Genomic DNA, 16,754 nt, shown 5'->3' on the forward strand with positions numbered 1-16,754 from the left:
TTCACATGCTTCGTATGACAGCGGTTTAGTCTAAGCGTTTTTATGAAGTTTGCTCCTGTCATGGACTCAGGCAGAGAGGGAAGAGGGCCTTGCCGGAAAAGGTTGGAGACCGTCCGTCGAAATACTTGATTTAGCCCACCAGGCCGTCGTCGATTTCTCTCGCTGTCTCGGAGAATGTTACCTGGGTACCTAAGTACGTACCTCTAGGGAGCTTCATCAAAATCAAATTCGCTTCCACTTAGGTACGTACCTAGGGTAACTAAGGTAACCAAACTATTAGACTAACTGCCCTTTCTGTACCTGGAGATATGTTCACAGCAGCCAGCCTTCTAGGTAAGGTAGGTAAATAGGTAGGTAGGTAGGTAGGCCAGGCCGCAGTGTGATGTGATCAACATATTCGTCCATTACTAAACGCCATGCATGCTATGGTTCATATTGCGCCCTCTTCTTCTAATACGTACAAATGTTATGTTTTGTGTTCTTCTTCTTCTTCTTCTTCTTCTTCCAACCTCTTTTTTAACCAGCACACGGGAAAGGGAAGAGGAGGGGTGAGTAATAACAAAACTACAACCAGGCTTCAACCGAATAGAAACTCTCTCTTCGCTTCCATTCTTTTTTGCCTCTGCCTCTCAACTCGATTCGACTCATATCAGCCCAACCAATAAATATCCGGCTCATGCTTTGGCCACTGAATTTCCTCTTCCTTCTTCTGGACATCCTTCTTTATCTTCTCGTTCTCATTCTCGCAGCCCGTCTAGCGCTGCTCAGTAGCCTGATCGAACCCCTTCACAATATCATCCACCGGCGACTCCTGCTTGGCGACACCTGCGGGCAAAGCCTTCTGCTTCTCTGCCTCGTGTTGCTCGCCCTGCTGCTTCTCCAGCAACTGCTTCGCCATCGCCTTGGCCTGCGTATCACCCACCTTCCCATACACGCTCAAAGCAGTAGCAATCATCCCCCCAATATCGCCCACATTCCCCGGCACCACCACCGCCGTGCCCTCCTTCGCCAGCTTGCCGAACGCATCCACATACTTCTCCGCCACGCGCAAACTAATCGCATTCTGCGCCGCTCCCTCACCCTCCGCAATCGCCCTCGCCACCGCTTCAATGCCTCCCGCGGTAGCCACCGCCTTGAGTCTAATTGCCTCCGCCTCACCGCTGGCGCGGTTAATCTGCTCGGCCTTCATCGCTTCCGAGGCCAAGATAACGCTCTGCTTTTTACCCTCGGCGATGTTGATGGCGCTCTGGCGCTGTCCCTCAGACTCCAAGATCTCGGCCCGCTTGGAGCGTTCGGCGGTGACCTGTCGGTGCATGGCTTCCACCACGGGCTTGGGCGCGTGGATGTCCCGGATCTCGTAACGTAGACAGGTCACGCCCCAGGCTTGGGCGGCTTCGTTGATGGCGGCTGTGATGTTGGTGTTGAGGGCTGTGCGCTCTTTCAGGACGTGGTCGAGGGTGAGTCGGCCGATCTCGGAGCGCATGGTTGTTTGCGCGAGTTGGGAGATGGCGTATTCGGCGTCTTCGACGCCGTAGCTGTTGGGAAAGAAGGTTAGTTTTGGTTGGGACATGGGGAGAGGGGGAAAGGGGAAAAGGAAAGAGGGGAAGGAGGAAGAGAAAGAAAGAATGGAAAGAAAGAAAAACGTACCTCGCCTTATAAGCATCAAACACCCTCGTGTACAAAACACCATCAAGCTCAAGCGTGACGTTGTCGGCCGTGATGGCGCTCTGGCTGGGGATCTCATGAGCAACTTCCTTGAGCGACTTGACGTAGGCGATGCGGTCGATGAAGGGGATCAGGATGGCCAGACCGGGCTGCAGGATCCTATTGAATTTGCCCATGCGTTCGACGATCCAGGCTGTCTGCTGCGGCACGAAGCGGATGATGGTGTTGGCCGGTAGCGAGGGCTTCTGGAAGTAGGTGGGGATGCCGCCGGCGCCGCCGAAGCCGCCCGAGGGGATGGCATTGTTAGGGGTGGTGTGGAAGCTTGCTGCTGAGCTTGGTGATGTTGTGGAAGCGGGGAGCAGAGCTCGGGGACGACGGGTGGACGAGAGCGCAGAGAGGGATCGCGCCGAGGTGGAGGACGACGTGGTCGATGTGAGGAGTCTTTGCTGGTGTCGCGCGAGGGGCGCAAGGGCCCTTTGTGTTGTTGCTGCCGTCATGGTCATGGCTGTGTATGTGTGTGCGGATGTCGACCACGAGCAATTGCCGGTTGCTGTCGTCGGTTCGGTGTCGTGGGTTTGTTGGTGTTTGGTTATTGGAGAGAAGCTCCAGTGTGCAAGCTGTGCACTCGTACAGGCCGCGGTGCGAGTAGGTACGGGGGTACCTACGTCAGAAAGCGGATTGCCTGAAGGAGCTTGGGGCCTAGGACCCACTTAAGCTACCGAAGCGCCGAAGAAACCAGGCTAGGCCAATCACAAGCTCCACAGCCTTGTGCAAGCTGACTGCCCCACATTATGAGCTTTGCATAAAGTTGTGAACTTTGTTGGCTCGTCTCTCTTTGCACAAATAAAACTTTAAATGAACATCACACAATGACCATGACCACCTTTTGCCCTTCTGTCTCTGGCCAATACCTCTTGTGTCGAACCGAATCACAGACGGTCGCATACTGATTGGAGTATTCCATCCAGGCGCAGGCAGCAATGGACAGCAGCAGATCAGCCGTTGACCCTCGTTTAATGCGAAACAAATGGAACGATCCCTACGATTAGGCGAGCTAGCCAGCTCCTCTCCCGCTATTCGGATCCTGAGACAGACGCCACGACGGTTAGCTGGGCCTGGACACGGCAGGTTACGCAGCGGCCGAGCCCATTCGTCAGCACGCGATATGCTATTCTTAAGTCACAAGATTGTCGCCAGCTCTTTTCTGATACATGTTCAACGCTCAACATGGCCCTTCCAATCAGATGTCTTCTCCGACGTGCCACAGGAGTCAACTCCGGGGCCTAATCCGGTTCCCGGTGCAGCTCCGGGGAGGCCCTTGTCCTTGCCCCCTGTGTGCTATACCATGTATAGTAGCGATCCGTCGGCGGCATAGGCAGCCAGTATCGAATATTCAGCCTTTGTTTACTCACGGTGTCCCTCTCTCTCGGAACATAATCTTCGAGTCACGACGAAATCCCTTGTTGACACATACTATCACCTTTTAGTTCACAATGAGCATACATCATGGCCAACTATTTTGAACTCAACCATCTGCCGCAGGGCCAAGTCGAATATGATGAAAGGTTACAATTTGTTCCAGTCTCCGAAACAACAAGCTATAAAGGAGCTTCGATAGGGGACGTATCTCAGAAGGGATTGGACAATTCAACGACACCGGTGGCCTATGAGGAGGTCGCGCCCGAATGGCCTCAGGGTCCCCAGAAAATCGCACCGAAAGGGTATATCTGGTGGATTGGGACAATTGGCGATTTTATTTTGAGTCTCACGCCGGTGGCCTTCTTTGGTATTGTTTACATTGACTCCGGGGCAGATGGTCTCTCTGCTGACATCAAGTTACACAGTTATTGCTGCTCTCGCTATTCAACTGGAGGGTCAACCGACGGAACACAATGAACATGGCGAAAGCCTCGTCGAAGCCACCAAGCTCGCTCCTACAATCTATCCCATCGTTTTCGCGGCTGTAGCAAGTAGATTTTACAAAATCCTGGCCCTATGGAGTGCCACCCGATCTCGAGGTATCACCATCGGTGCCCTCGAGCAAATTCTTGGAAGTCAGAGCTTCGCAGGAAGTCTCTTTCGCTTGTTCAGCGTCCGATCCCACATCAGTCTTGGTATCATGATCCTCCTCACATGGGCTCTCTCCCCCCTTGGCGGCCAAAGCTCGTCGCGCCTAATCTTCAAAACGATACAAGTATCGGACTCGAAGGCACTCGTCTACTACTCCACAACAGACTCGGAGTCGTCTTTCTCCTCGGCAAGCGGCCTCCAGGTGGCATCCACAGCAGCAAATTCTCTCTTCACTTCCAGTCTCATGGCAGCTGAAGAACAAAGGCGGTCCATGACAGACCTTTGGACGCGACCCAGGATCCCTCGCCTCAGAGACCTATCGAATAACGACTGGCAAATAGTTGATCAAGCTGCCATGACGGAAATGGACTACGCCTCATTGATTGGTATCAAGATTCTTGGGCTTGGAAATTTCAACTCAACCACCTCCTATAATTTGACGGCCGAGGCAACCTACAATGATCTCGACTGCAAACAAGTTCAAACTGGCGCCTCAGTCAACGAAACGCTTGCTTACATACCTGAGGATAGATGGACTACTCCGATCTATTACGTCGACAAGATGAACGACACAACCGGCAAACTGCTCCCCGGTTACACCGACCCCAGATCACCAGACAACAAAAGAGCCAGCTTCTTTGTGACTTCGGACTTCTCAACCCCAGAGCGAGAGTCAGGTGGACACCTTCACATCATGTTTGGTTCCCACGAGGGAGACCTTAACTACACGTTGTATAACTGCACCCTCCGAAACGTCCCACTCGAGCTCGACATTCTCTGCTCATCGCCCCTCGGTTGCGGCGCCCAACGAATTCGGCGCTCCAAATCACCCCAATGGGACAAAGGCGACGCTCATTCTCCCTTCACCTTGGAGATCCCAGTCGTCTACAACTTCCTATCAAACTTCCCCTTTGCCGCCGGCTTTTTCGACAACGGAAGTCCCAGATATCAGTCCACGATCGACAACTACCTCCGCGGCATCACCCAGTTCCCCTTTAAGCTGAACTTCCTCAGCCCCTGGCCCACCAATGTCACAGACGAAGCCTTCTCCCGGCGCCTCACCCTCCTGTTCAACACATACTACTACGCCTCGCTCGACCCTTTCACCGCCACCGACTCCAACTACTCCAAGTTCCCCGGAAACACCGACCGCATCATGTCCCAGCCCGTCTACTCCGGTCCATATCTATCCAACAACTACGAAGGAGCGACCATAGTCATGGTCAACAACGCCACCGAGTACACCCATCGCGAGATCTACGGACTCAACCGTCACTGGGCCACCATCCTCGTTCTCTGCACAAGCATCTTGCAGATCTTGTCGCTCGCCGGCCTCTTCTTGCGCTTGACCACGCCGGCGCCGGATATCTTTGACTACGGCGCCAGCTTGACGCGCGAGAATCCGTTCGTACCGGTGCCCAAGGGCGGGTCGGCTATCGGTGGGCCCGAGAGAGCGCGGATGCTGAGGAAGATGAGGGTCAAGATGGCGGATGTGAGGCCGGATGATCAGGTTGGGTATGTGGCGCTTGTGGCGACGACGGGGGTGGTGGATCAGGGGGTTAATGCGAATGGGGAGGTCATTCCTACTAGGGCGTTGAGTCGGTGGAGAAGGTATTGGTAGTTTTTTGAGGTTACGAAGATTTTGACCTTTGTTTCGACGCAATTGAGCTGCTTGATGGCTACCAATCTTGAGACCACTTTCCCCATGCTTTACTGGGTATCTAAGCGTTGTATTCAGGTGTTTGTTGTATCTACCATGACGCCAGCGTCCAAGGTCCCGCTCCTCATCACGACCTCGTCCAGCCCATTTCCACTCCTCGTTCTTCTTTCCATCCGTCCTCCTCTTCGTCTTAGCTTATTATTCGTCCTCGTCCTCATCATCCCCATCCATCCATCCCCCTCCCCAAAACTCAAAAATCAACATAAACATCCCTATCCACACACATCAAAATATCCTTCATCCTCTTAAAAACCTTAGCCCTCTTCGCCAACCCGTTCAACTCCCTAAACCTCCCCGTCATAACCCCGCCATTCCTCTCTTCCTCCGCAAAGTACTTGTTCTCATCCTCATCCGTCCAACAATCCAACACCGCATCCAACTTTGCATCCCACGTGCACCCATCACTCCTTTTTTTACTCACACAATAGTTCGACTTTCTGATTTCTTGTCCAATCACGTTATCCGCCAACAAAACACTCTTCATCATCTCCCTCATCGCGTCCATCGCGTTGATCTTGGTTTCCCAGGTAGAGGTAGCATTCTTCGCCTCCTCCAAAATCGCCAGAAAGAAACCGTTGATTTCGTCGCCTACGCTGGCGGCTTTGCTGCGCTGTTCTTGGACTGGAAGCGAGGAGTAAGCGGTGTTGAGTAAGTGAGAGGCGGAGAGTGGGTAGTGGTCGAAGTTTGGGGTGGTGGCCATGACGGGCAAGGGCTGACTGGCTGGCTCTCGGACTGGACTCGATAGTCGATGCCGGGCTCGGTTTTCAGTAGAGGGATTTGGGTGTGGGTAGTGAGTAGGTAGTGAGTGGCGTGCTTCTGAATGGTCTGGGTGACTGGGTCCGGGATGGGATGGGCGGTCGCTCTTTTTTTCAAGGTTGGCTTTGAGGCGTGATATATGTCTTGTCATTGTTGTTGTTGTTGTTGTTGTTGTTGTTGTTGTTGTTGTTGTTGTTGTTGTTGGCGGGGCGCCGGATGAATGGGGTGTGCTTTGAATGGGGGTGTTTCTGGTTTGAAGTTATCAAAGGAAGTAGGTATCTTGAGAGGGTTGATGAGAGTTGAGTGAAACCAGCACAAAACTTGAATCTCGTAAGTTGGAGAGGGGAGGGGCCTATTTAACACATTTCTATTATGGAGTCCGACTTATCTTGGGATATAAAAAAACCACTAAGTCATGCAGGCGTTCTCAACAGTCCAACCCCAAGGTGACCCGTGTACATCCAATAATCCCCGTTCTTTCGGTGCAGGAAGGCGATTATGTAGCGTGCAAATCAGGCTAACCGCATTGGGCCAGAGGTACCTACCTCTACCTATTGAAAGGCGAATAACATAACCGGTGAGGATCTCATCTTCATTTGGCAACTTGGTGGTGATAATAATGGGGGTTTGGTAGTTTTCTTTTTATTTTCCATTTTCTGGTACTTATTTAATTTTCTTTGGGGTTGCAGGGACCATCCGTCAGGAGCCATCATACATGCGCACTGGTTCGTTGCCGATCACAGCCCGAATTTGAATGGAACGGGGAAAAAGGGCTTCTTGATGGAGAATTGTGGAAAGTACCTACCTTATGGAAGGCACTACAGTCCAGCAGTAAATTCTGGCGACGAGTTCTTCCCACTTTCGTTGCTGGTTTGGATAGGAAGGTGAGCTCAGCTTCCAGATATTTCCCGTCATGACCAACCAGCCTAGTAACCCCTTTCACACCGCCCAGCCCGCTCCTTCCCCCCTCAAGCCTACGTGGTACCCTGACGGTAGGTAGGTCGTGACTGGCCGTCTCACAAATTCCTAGCAGCAGGGTACCTCACACAAACCGGGCACATGCCCGGCATGTCCAGTATTTGGTTCAGCTCTCTGCAATGCCTCTCCGGACACATCGCTCTTCTTCTTAGGCTCGCTGTTCTTGCTCTCCTCATTCTTCTCCTTGCGCGGATGCAGGGCCGACAGCGTACGGTGATGTAGTGCCAGCAGTCGTATTGGCCTTTTTGGATTATGCACATTTTCGTTGACTGAAGCGATGTGGTGTTGGTGCTAGATTTTGGTTGGGTTTCTTCCGTTAAAAAGACTTTTGTCTGGCCAAGAACTGACTTGGGGATGTGGTTCATTTAAGGGAATTTATATTTCAACGTCCTCTAGGATTTCTGTGCTGTTATCCATTCGTTCACTGATCGCGTCCATTGATCCTCGGAGAATTGGTTTACAGATCCTTCATTCACCTGACTGCGGTATTCGAGACCAAATAGAGGTAGAGTTCAACGAACGGGTGCCTTGAATGGATCATGCTTCTCGCGGGCGTTGTGCACGTGTGAAGTGGACTCCCAAGATCAAACAAGACGAGGTAACCAATACCTTTACACAGCAAGTCCCGAAGAATATCTGCGTCATAGCTTAGAGATGATACGTTGATTTCCCACAGAGTTCCCTAACAGTGAAGTGAACATCGGTGTGTTGTTCAACCACCATGAACAGTTGCTGTACACGAGAGTCAAGATCAACGTTCGTCATCCACTCAAAAACTCCCATGATATTACAAAGAGATAATATGTAGCTATTCTCGTACACTCGACAATTTTGTGGTCAAAGCCATTGTATTCAGAACATCGGATGTGCAATGATGTCTTTGTCAAGCTGCCTTTGTTCAAGAGCCTGAAGGGATTAAGCGCCAGATGAACAGGTCGTCTAAACAAAGATAAGGAAGGTGCTCTAAGTAGAGGCTACTAAGGTTCTTTGATCATAGTTGTGGTGTGTTGAGGAATGAAGTCCGAGTGTCCTCGTCAAATGGCTGTCCGGATGGTAGGTAGTCAGCCAGAAAGCGAGATGCAACCTTAACTCAGATGGGGTACATTCTGCAGTAGTAATAATAGTGCACTAGCTGGGCCCGGAGTGAGCTGCCTATGCGCCAAGCCAACCTTGGACGAGGGCTAGCGTAGAAACTCAGGAAATTGGGGTTCGGGTTCCCTCTGTTTATGGGTTTCTCGGGTTAAGTTGACTTGGCGAAGTCGGTCATTTGACGTAATTTATATCCGAGTGTCCTCCAAAAATCTTCACTGTTGTCCATTCACTTGTTGATGGCATCTTATGGTGCTCAGAGAAATGGTTGACGAATCCTTGACTCACCCCAGATCAACTTCGGTAGTGTACGTACTGGTGACGAACAGTTCGATGAGCGCATGCCCTAAATGGGTCATGGTTTTCATGGACGCTGTGCGTGAAGTGGAAACATCAGACCAAATACTAGACAGCCAGTTCAGCCGATTCGTACAGGATCAGACCATAGATCGGTATCTGATAATTTCACACAGTTAGTCCCGAGGAGCATCTGCGTCAGTTCTTGGAGATGATACATTCATGCTTCAGGCAGAGTAATAGTGAAGTGCCCAGATCCCGCTCATGAGAATAATCTCGCACGTACGGAACTCAAATGGGTAATTGGAAGCCAGAAGCCATCGGGGGAAATATTCTCAGTATTCGCCATGACGATCAACGCCCACGGTACCCTACTACTACCCAAACGATCCAACTGATGAGATAAGCCAAAAGACGGAAATGACAGACTAAAAACACCACCCGGTAGAGGTACCCAAGCAGCTAAACAAGCATCTCAACCCAATTATGCTTTCCACCAACAACGGTAACGACTGACACCTGGACATCAAAATGAACTGGGGAAAAAGCCAGAAAAAATCCAAAAGAAATAATAAAAGAAATCAATGGAGCAAAGGCCCTAACGGCAACCATCCTCTGGACCCTTGCCCCATGAAAAAGATCCTCCGATCAAAGACTAAGAGCTCAATGGTGACACTGCTGTGCAGCTTAGACAGCATCAGGGCCAGGGACAGCAATGGGGTCAGAGACAGCAGCAGCTTCACGGCCCATACTAAGGGACTCCTGTCTGAGCCAGTTGAAGTGTCCCCTCAGGCGAGGATCTATAAGTAAACAGGAGGGCAGGTTAGCATATTTCGTAGTACAGTTGGGTCAGAGGCAATGGGTGAGCTAGGACAGCCGCTCACATCGTAAACACCCCAGATATGAATGAAAGTAGGTAGTGGAGGGATTGGTAGAACATAGAGGTAGTTACTTACGGTCCGGGCCTCCAGCACGTGTCCTTTGCAGTTGCTGCTCCGTAGGGTACTCCTCATGATCCAGTACCTCCACATAGTCCTGCTCCTCCCCGTCGGCCTGGTAGTATCCAGCCACCAAGGCCTTCAGCGCAAAGTCGGATGCCTCAAGGTCCCTTCTTTCCAGTTCTGTTCCTTTGGGAACAACCTTAAACATGAGCTTGAACCTGCCCACGCGTTTCGGCGCTTCAATGCCACCACTGTACCAGATCAAATGCGTCTCGCCGTCAGAGTCAGGGTCCTCTATCCACTTAGTGTGGTGTTCATCCGAATGTGCACGTAGAACCCCCTGCTCCGAATCGTTGTCGACGTTTTGCCAGTACATACCGAAGTCATACTCGCATGGGTCAGCTTCTTTCCCGAATTCAAGCTGCACTATGACCGATCGTCCGATTGCTCGTTCTTGCGAATACAGGATTTTCCAAGGACCCTGTATAGTTGTAATTATGGGCATTGGCAGCTTGTCCTCTTCTTTCCGCTTAAAATCCTCAGGCTTGTATCCTCTCGCGGTCAAGTCTTCCCCGATGGCATTCAAAATGCGTTTTGTGGTGATCTTGCCTCTTTTCTGTACACCTCGAGAAGACATGGTGATGGCTGGAGCTGTGCTGCGCTTGGACGATGAAGGTATAAGTGGGCGATTGGGGGAGTCTAAGACTTGATGAATGTAGGTAGGGAGCAGCAACAAAATTATCTCTTGCGTCGATAGTGGTAGTGGTAGTAAAGCTTAGAAGTAAGATGAGGAGTGAGTTGGGAGGAAGGCTTACTGGAGCTGACTGGAACCTTATACCATTTGCCAGAATGGCGGAAAAGAACCTCAATCCTCATGTGGGTAGGTGTATATATTGCCCATCGCTGTTGGTTCTCAATTCTCAACATTTCTCTCCCAACAACCCGCCCAACCTGCGATAGAAAATGACAATCAGAAAGCATGTTGTCGATGTCAGCTGCACCGGTAGGGGTAGCCTAAGGTAGTAGACTTGTGACCTATTTCTTCGTCTCGAGGCGGTACCATCAGTCATCTTCATCCCGCGTAACTTCCAACCTGTCCTTGTCTTTGTTGCTGATTCAACTGGTTAATCAAAGCCTTCATATATGGTGGTTCGATGTTGGCTTCGTGTTCCGCTCACAGTTGTTCAAGTGACATAGACACGGATAGTTGGTGATGTAAAGGCGGTCATGGACAGGATCACGCCCAACAGTATCTTCCCTTTATGTGGTCTGATTCCGCAATTGTCAACTGGAAGAGGCATGCTGAGAGCGGCTGACAAGCGCCAAAGATGAGCTGTATGTTCAGGAACCTCTAACAGAGGCGAACGAGTAGGCCTCATGAGGGATGTGCTTCTCGCGCAGAGAACGAACTGATCTCGAGCGGAAACAGCTTGGGAAGACCAAGAATGTCTCGAGATCTGTAAGATCTTCAGAGCACCAGGTACATAATGGTATTGTCGTGAGACCATTACCATAGCGTGTGTACCGTAGACAGCCCATCTCATATCTCCGGGTAACTTGCGTTCTGGGGCGGAAAAATTGCCTGGGGGGTTGACGTCAATAGCTTGTAGCGGTTAGTCAGCAAGCGATGAAAGAGATACTCACCTCAATTTCCATCCCATAGTACCCGCGTAATGCGTCCCGTTTTTGTTGCCTACCGCGGTTCAGTGATGTCAAGTATAAAATGTCCTTGGTCGTAACCCGGGGCAACGAGCCGCATCAGATTCGGGGCCAACGACGACATCAACTAGACACAAAGGCAATACAATACACTTTGACGCTTAAAATGTGTGGGTTATCACATTTCTCTCCAATAAGGAATTTAAGAATATTATATTTGTGGAGGCAAACTCCATGTCGTCGTCAAGCTGGTTTGTTCAAGAGCTGAAAAAGAATTAAGCGCCAGAAGCGCCAAAGGAACGTATCAACTAGATGAGACAAGGGAGATATCCTAAGCAGAGGTTAGTAAGGTTGTTGATTTCAGTTGTGATATGTCGAGGAATGAAGTCGGAGTGTCTTCGTCGAATGGCTGTCCGGATGGTGGTCGGCTAGCAAAAAGATGCTACGTTAACTCAAATAGGGGAGATCTTGCGGTAGAAAAAATAGTGCACTAACTGGACCCGGAGTCAACCGCTTGTGCGCCAAGCCAACCTTGACCCAACGCATGTGTACGAGGGCTACCGTAAAACTCGGGAAACTGGCAACATAAACGAGTTTCCAGCTACATAATGCTGGCTTAATCATGAAGGGCGCCCTAGAAGGAAATTCATGATTGCCAGTTTTCCCGGAGACGGCACATGCAGTAGAACCTCGGGAATATCGGATTCTGGCTCTGCAGCAAATTTCCTTTTTGAGTAAGAGAAACACATTCGGAGTCGGTCGTGCTGATGACGGATGCTGTTGATTGTTTTGGTTGTTGGGAGAGGAATGGTATGCAAAAGCATGTCTGGAAATTTGAGAAAAGAAGACTCCGGCGGGGGTGCAGTTTCCTGGCGCACCTCTGGCTGCATGAGTTGCATAGGAAAGCAGATGCAACTTGACCGAGACCTCAAAAAGTTGCTGCCCCCGCCCAATTTTTTCCAGATCAATCTCCAATTTTGAATCTATTTAAACCTGCTCTCTCGTCTCTCTGGACGCCAGCTGCTCCATCCAAGTTTCCTCGTCGTTCTTTCCTCCTTACCAAACGCTACACCATAGCATTCAATCCAGGATCTTCATCAAATAACGACAAAAAACTTCATCCCAAGGACAACATCTCAGTAGTCACTGCCTCCTCGGTCGGCAGCCAATTACGCATACCTCATAGTGCCAACTGCCAAAGGACACTAGTTCGACCCCCTCAGTTGCTACTACCAGCAAGATGTCCGACGCAAACCACCGCAGGAGCGTCCCATACCCATACAACCTCAGACTCTCGGCCATGGTAGCCGGCGGTTCAATTTCCATCACCAGACGCTCCGCGCCCGCCGCCGACAAATATTACTTTACCAGAAACTCCGCCCCCGCCGCCGGCTCAACTTACCTCATCGTCGAAAAGTCCACCGGCCAAGCGCTTGCATTTAGCCATGGCGAGCTCATCCTGGCCACTGTTCCGGGCCTATCCTCCTACCCCTACACTTCGGATCCCGTCCAAGCCGGGACTTTTGCCGGTACATGCAACAGGCACTGTCTCTGGCACTGCAAGGAGTCAGAGGGCTGGCTGGGATTTCAAAACGCAGTGACTGCACATGGGGGGTGGCTCGGTCAGGCGGCCAGAGAGCCTGTCTTAACCTCAGACGGACGCTTTTGTGTGAAAAAGGAGGAATGCGGCGATAACTACTTGCTCACCAAGAAATTCATTGTTGAGGGGAAGGCGGTTATGGAGTGTGCCCAGTTTGAGCGGTACGCCTTGGACAGAGGACGGTTGGTGCATTGGAAGATCAGTGGAAGCGAGAACACAGGAGAAACGACGTGGGAATTTGTCAAGGTCACTGTTGTGCCAAAGGCGAACTGAACTCTTGAAGAGGAAAACAACAAGGCAAATCATTGGGAGGTTCGTCGTAGTTGGATATCTTAGGTAGCGTAAGGTATGGAAGGAACCTTTGTCTTTCTCACTTTGACTTTACAGGTAGGACCGAAGGTCGAGTGCATACAAAGATGGATGGATAGAATCAACGACAGTTTTAGGACATTTTATTCTGGAATAAGTTATATAATCGTGTTTGTTCTCCTGAAAATGATCGATGCAAAATCAGACACAACTCACTAAACAGCACTTCGTCCGCCTGTTACAACGTGCTCGGAACCTGACTCCTGCCATATTTCGCCACAATACCTACCTTATTCTTCCATTAAGCACACGAAGCCTTACGGCCCAGAACCCAAAGCAATGGCCGCAGACCGCAGTACCTCTCCAATCCCTCCTGCATTCCGGGTTAACGTCCCTACTGAACATCCCACGCCCACCCATCTGAAGTACTGGCATTACCCAGAGCTATGGGATGGCGACTCGACGGTCTCCTCCGTGTACTGGAACGACGCCATCAGGGAGCTTGTCATCGGCAATAGCGCCGCGGTTCACAACGCTGGTTGGCCCTTACTTTGGATCTTTCCGCACAACAAAAAGATCACGCCCGCGGACGCCAAGGAACTGGTCAGCCAAGCCCGATTCGCATATCGCCTTGGTTATACCTATCAGGTGTTGTGTCGCCGGGAGAACTTTTGTCAAGGAATTCCATCTCCCCCATCCTTGAAATGGGTGGCATTCTTGAACAAGAACTACCTGAAAGATGTTACGGAGGGGACGCACTACGAGTTAATCAGGAGATTCATTCAAAAATTCCACGAAGCGATCAGAGAGCACATGGCCACCCTTCGGGGCCAAGAAAGCAATTACAACCTCGTGAGCGAGTTTGAAACCAGGTTTCTCGAGGAGGGGAATTTGCGTGCGGGTACCGATGAATATGAACCGGATTGGTTCATTAATCCTGAAGGATCAATACATACCTCTAGTCACAATCGTGTGCTACCGTTCATAATGGGTCTGTTTGCCGCCAAGGCCGACATGGTGAAAGTAGATGAGATTGCAAGATCCGGGAATGCCAAAGAAGGGCTCAAAGATTTTAGTATCAGAGACTTCGACAACTTGGAATAAGAAGGCGATTCAAGGCCTGACGATGAAAGCTTTCGGTGGCGTTGACAAACCGGTTTGCTGTGGTTACCTACCTACCTCTACCTACCGTCAGGTACCAACCCTTCCCCTAAATTCATGGATATTAGGGCCCAATGGAAGGAAGCATGATACGGACTATCAGGACAGCAGGGCTGGGACTGGGTTGTTTTCCTTATTGTTTGTAGAGAGTATAGAGGGCCGGGAACTAGGGTTTATCAGGCAACAGACACGTATGGTTGAGGATGGGTACCTTATTTGTGTCTCCGAGAGGCAGATTCGGTCAAGCCGGCCGGCCGGTTATGGTACTTGTTTTTTTTTTCATTATATCCAAGGCAACAGAGACGAGACTCTGGAAGTCTCTTACCATAGTCATTACCTTAAGGGACAGCTACTAGTGTACACAGATAGCAACATACTGGCTTTAGGTAGAATAATACACTCGTTGCTTGAAACCCAGATTCTAAGATTCCGTAAGGTCTTGTCGATGTTGACTTGATATGTAGTACCTGCCTACCTAGCTGTACTAGGCATGTACTTTGCGCGCGAGAAAGCATGTGTAATTCCAAATCTGTGTGTTGGTGTAAATAAGTGACACTCAAGACTATGCTAGCTAGGTCTTGAAAAAGGGGCCCGCAAATCGCATAGTCCTAAGAGGTAGTTTCTATCCTTCCACAAATAATAAAGAAAAGAAACTAATCCCAATCCTACTATCCTAATAGTCTGTATTATATTTCCTTCCATTAATCCTTATAAATAATATCTATAAAATATAAGGGAAAGGTTAATACCTAAAAGTACCTAAAAATGAATATAGTATATCGGTTACTAACGTTACCGAAAGCTTACTTACTCCCCTAGGCCTCTCTTTACCCTATCCCCCCGCTCCCTTGCCCTTAGGTTACTCTTAATAATTATTAATATAAAATTTTTTTAATTCTTCCATTTCCCTATTTTATTAAAGGTCTTATACTCTTAAAGGTCGGCTATAATAATATTTAAACCCTTTATAAACAATTCTTCTTTATTATTTATAATAAAATATTCGTTATTTAGAAGAAGATTTTTCTAAATATATTCGTTAACTAAAGGTAATTGTAAACGAATATAAATTCTAAATACTCTTATTTTATTCCAAGCGGTAGGATATAAATTACTACCTTATTGGACTAAATCCCGCAAATCGCATAGTCCCAAAAAGTAGTTTCTATCCTTCTATAAGTAATAAGGAAAAGAAACTAATCCTAATCCTACTATTTTAATAGTCCGTATTATACTTCCTTCTATTAATCTGTATAAATAATATTTATAAAATATAAGGGAAAGGTTAGTACTTAAAGATACTTAGAAATAAATATAATATATCGGTTACTAACGCTATTAAAAGCTTACTTACTCCCTTAGGCCTCTCTTTACCCTATCCCCCCGCTCCTTTACCCTTAGGTTACTTTTAATAGTCATTAATATAAAACTTTTCTAATTCCTCTATCTCCCTATTTTACTAAAAGTCCTATATTTTCTAAAGGTCGGCTATAGTAGTACTTAGACTTTTTATAAACGGTTCTTCTTTATCGTTTGTAATAAAGTACTCGTTATCCGGAGGAAGATCTTCCTAAATATACTCGTTAGCCGGACGCAGTTTTAAGCGAATATAGGTTCTAAACACTCCTATTTTGTCCCGAGCGGTAGGATGCAAACTACCACCCCATTGGACTAAGTCTCTAAATTTATTCATAAACTCCATAATCTGGACCCAGATCGTCTGCCCATCAGGAGTGCGCTGACTTAAGAACGCGTCCTGAGTGTAAGGAACGTCCTGTTTGTGTAGGCGCTTGATATGGCGATGCACCACCTGATAGGTATACCCAAGGCGATATGCGAGTCGGGGATGTTTGCCGTCAAGGAACAGGAATGCTGTCTCGGAATCAATGTTTTTGTGAGGAAAGATCCAAGAGGAGGGCCAGGAAGCAGCTGTAATCTCGTCCGTTTTGCCCAAGACAAGTTTCTTCATGGCTTCGTCCCAGTTTTCGAAGGATATCTCCGTGTCGGCACCTCTCTTTTCTTCGTAGTGCCATTGTTCCAGCTCAGAGAAATTGGGCTGGTGGGTAGCCTCTAGCTTAGTCATTGCTTTGGGTTCTGGTCCGTGAGCTGGGTGTGCTTAATGGCAGAATACCACTATGGTCTGATGGCGAATGCTGTAGGGGTCGGGCTCAGAGAAGGCTGTGATAGAGAATGCAAGGCGGTTTAGCGAGTCGTGTGTGGTTCCCAATCGAACATGTTCGGGAGAACAGACACAGTCATATACCTTATTCCATGATTCTCCATCGTATGACTGTCGTTAGTATTATACGCCTATCTTGGTGCGCATTCGACCTTCTGTCCTGCTTGTAGACTCAATGTGAGAAAGACAAAGAATTCCATACCTAGACTAGAAGAACAGCACCGACTTGGAGGCGAAATAATCAGTCGGCGGGCGTTGTGTACCAACCTAGACACGGCGCTCCGTGCCCAACGACATCCCCAGTTTGAAGTCCTGCTGAAAACGGCCTGG

The 16,754-nt window shown here is 49.2% G+C and overlaps 7 protein-coding genes across 7 annotated transcripts; 3 read left to right on the forward strand and 4 right to left on the reverse strand.

The window, feature by feature from the left end:
* Positions 1 to 382: 382 nt before the first annotated feature.
* Positions 383 to 2,279, reverse strand: B0H65DRAFT_526580 (uncharacterized protein). Its single transcript, XM_062828858.1, has 2 exons — positions 1,648 to 2,279; positions 383 to 1,535 (listed from the first exon to the last, which is right to left on the reverse strand). Exons 1-2 carry the CDS (start codon positions 2,166 to 2,168, stop codon positions 755 to 757), a joined length of 1,302 nt encoding a protein of 433 aa, XP_062680378.1. The 5' UTR covers positions 2,169 to 2,279; the 3' UTR covers positions 383 to 754.
* An 892-nt stretch (positions 2,280 to 3,171) lies between these two features.
* On the forward strand, positions 3,172 to 5,356 carry B0H65DRAFT_429262 (uncharacterized protein; the record flags this gene model as incomplete). The annotated part of the gene is made up of 2 exons (XM_062824812.1): positions 3,172 to 3,451; positions 3,510 to 5,356. The coding sequence occupies 2 exons, from the start codon at positions 3,172 to 3,174 to the stop codon at positions 5,354 to 5,356; spliced, it is 2,127 nt and encodes a 708-aa protein (XP_062680379.1).
* A 145-nt stretch (positions 5,357 to 5,501) lies between these two features.
* Positions 5,502 to 6,643, reverse strand: B0H65DRAFT_223892 (uncharacterized protein). The gene has a single exon (XM_062822092.1). The coding sequence runs from the start codon at positions 6,360 to 6,362 to the stop codon at positions 5,646 to 5,648; it is 717 nt and encodes a 238-aa protein (XP_062680380.1). The 5' UTR covers positions 6,363 to 6,643; the 3' UTR covers positions 5,502 to 5,645.
* Positions 6,644 to 9,056: 2,413 nt separating this feature from the next.
* Positions 9,057 to 10,264, reverse strand: B0H65DRAFT_540222 (uncharacterized protein). The gene is made up of 2 exons (XM_062829145.1): positions 9,532 to 10,264; positions 9,057 to 9,375 (listed from the first exon to the last, which is right to left on the reverse strand). Exons 1-2 carry the CDS (start codon positions 10,151 to 10,153, stop codon positions 9,263 to 9,265), a joined length of 735 nt encoding a protein of 244 aa, XP_062680381.1. The 5' UTR covers positions 10,154 to 10,264; the 3' UTR covers positions 9,057 to 9,262.
* Positions 10,265 to 12,127: 1,863 nt separating this feature from the next.
* B0H65DRAFT_468690 (uncharacterized protein) lies at positions 12,128 to 13,129 on the forward strand. The gene has a single exon (XM_062826974.1). It carries the CDS (start codon positions 12,416 to 12,418, stop codon positions 13,046 to 13,048), a length of 633 nt encoding a protein of 210 aa, XP_062680382.1. The 5' UTR covers positions 12,128 to 12,415; the 3' UTR covers positions 13,049 to 13,129.
* A 294-nt stretch (positions 13,130 to 13,423) lies between these two features.
* On the forward strand, positions 13,424 to 14,188 carry B0H65DRAFT_443407 (uncharacterized protein; the record flags this gene model as incomplete). The annotated part of the gene is made up of 1 exon (XM_062825634.1): positions 13,424 to 14,188. One exon carries the CDS (start codon positions 13,424 to 13,426, stop codon positions 14,186 to 14,188), a length of 765 nt encoding a protein of 254 aa, XP_062680383.1.
* Positions 14,189 to 15,663: 1,475 nt separating this feature from the next.
* On the reverse strand, positions 15,664 to 16,441 carry B0H65DRAFT_223910 (uncharacterized protein). The gene has a single exon (XM_062822094.1). It carries the CDS (start codon positions 16,326 to 16,328, stop codon positions 15,816 to 15,818), a length of 513 nt encoding a protein of 170 aa, XP_062680384.1. The 5' UTR covers positions 16,329 to 16,441; the 3' UTR covers positions 15,664 to 15,815.
* Between the last annotated feature and the right edge of the window lie 313 nt (positions 16,442 to 16,754).

The sequence above is a fragment of the Neurospora tetraspora genome (genome assembly GCF_033439725.1).
Source record: "Neurospora tetraspora strain CBS 560.94 chromosome Unknown B0H65scaffold_5, whole genome shotgun sequence".
NCBI classification, from domain to species: domain Eukaryota; kingdom Fungi; phylum Ascomycota; class Sordariomycetes; order Sordariales; family Sordariaceae; genus Neurospora; species Neurospora tetraspora.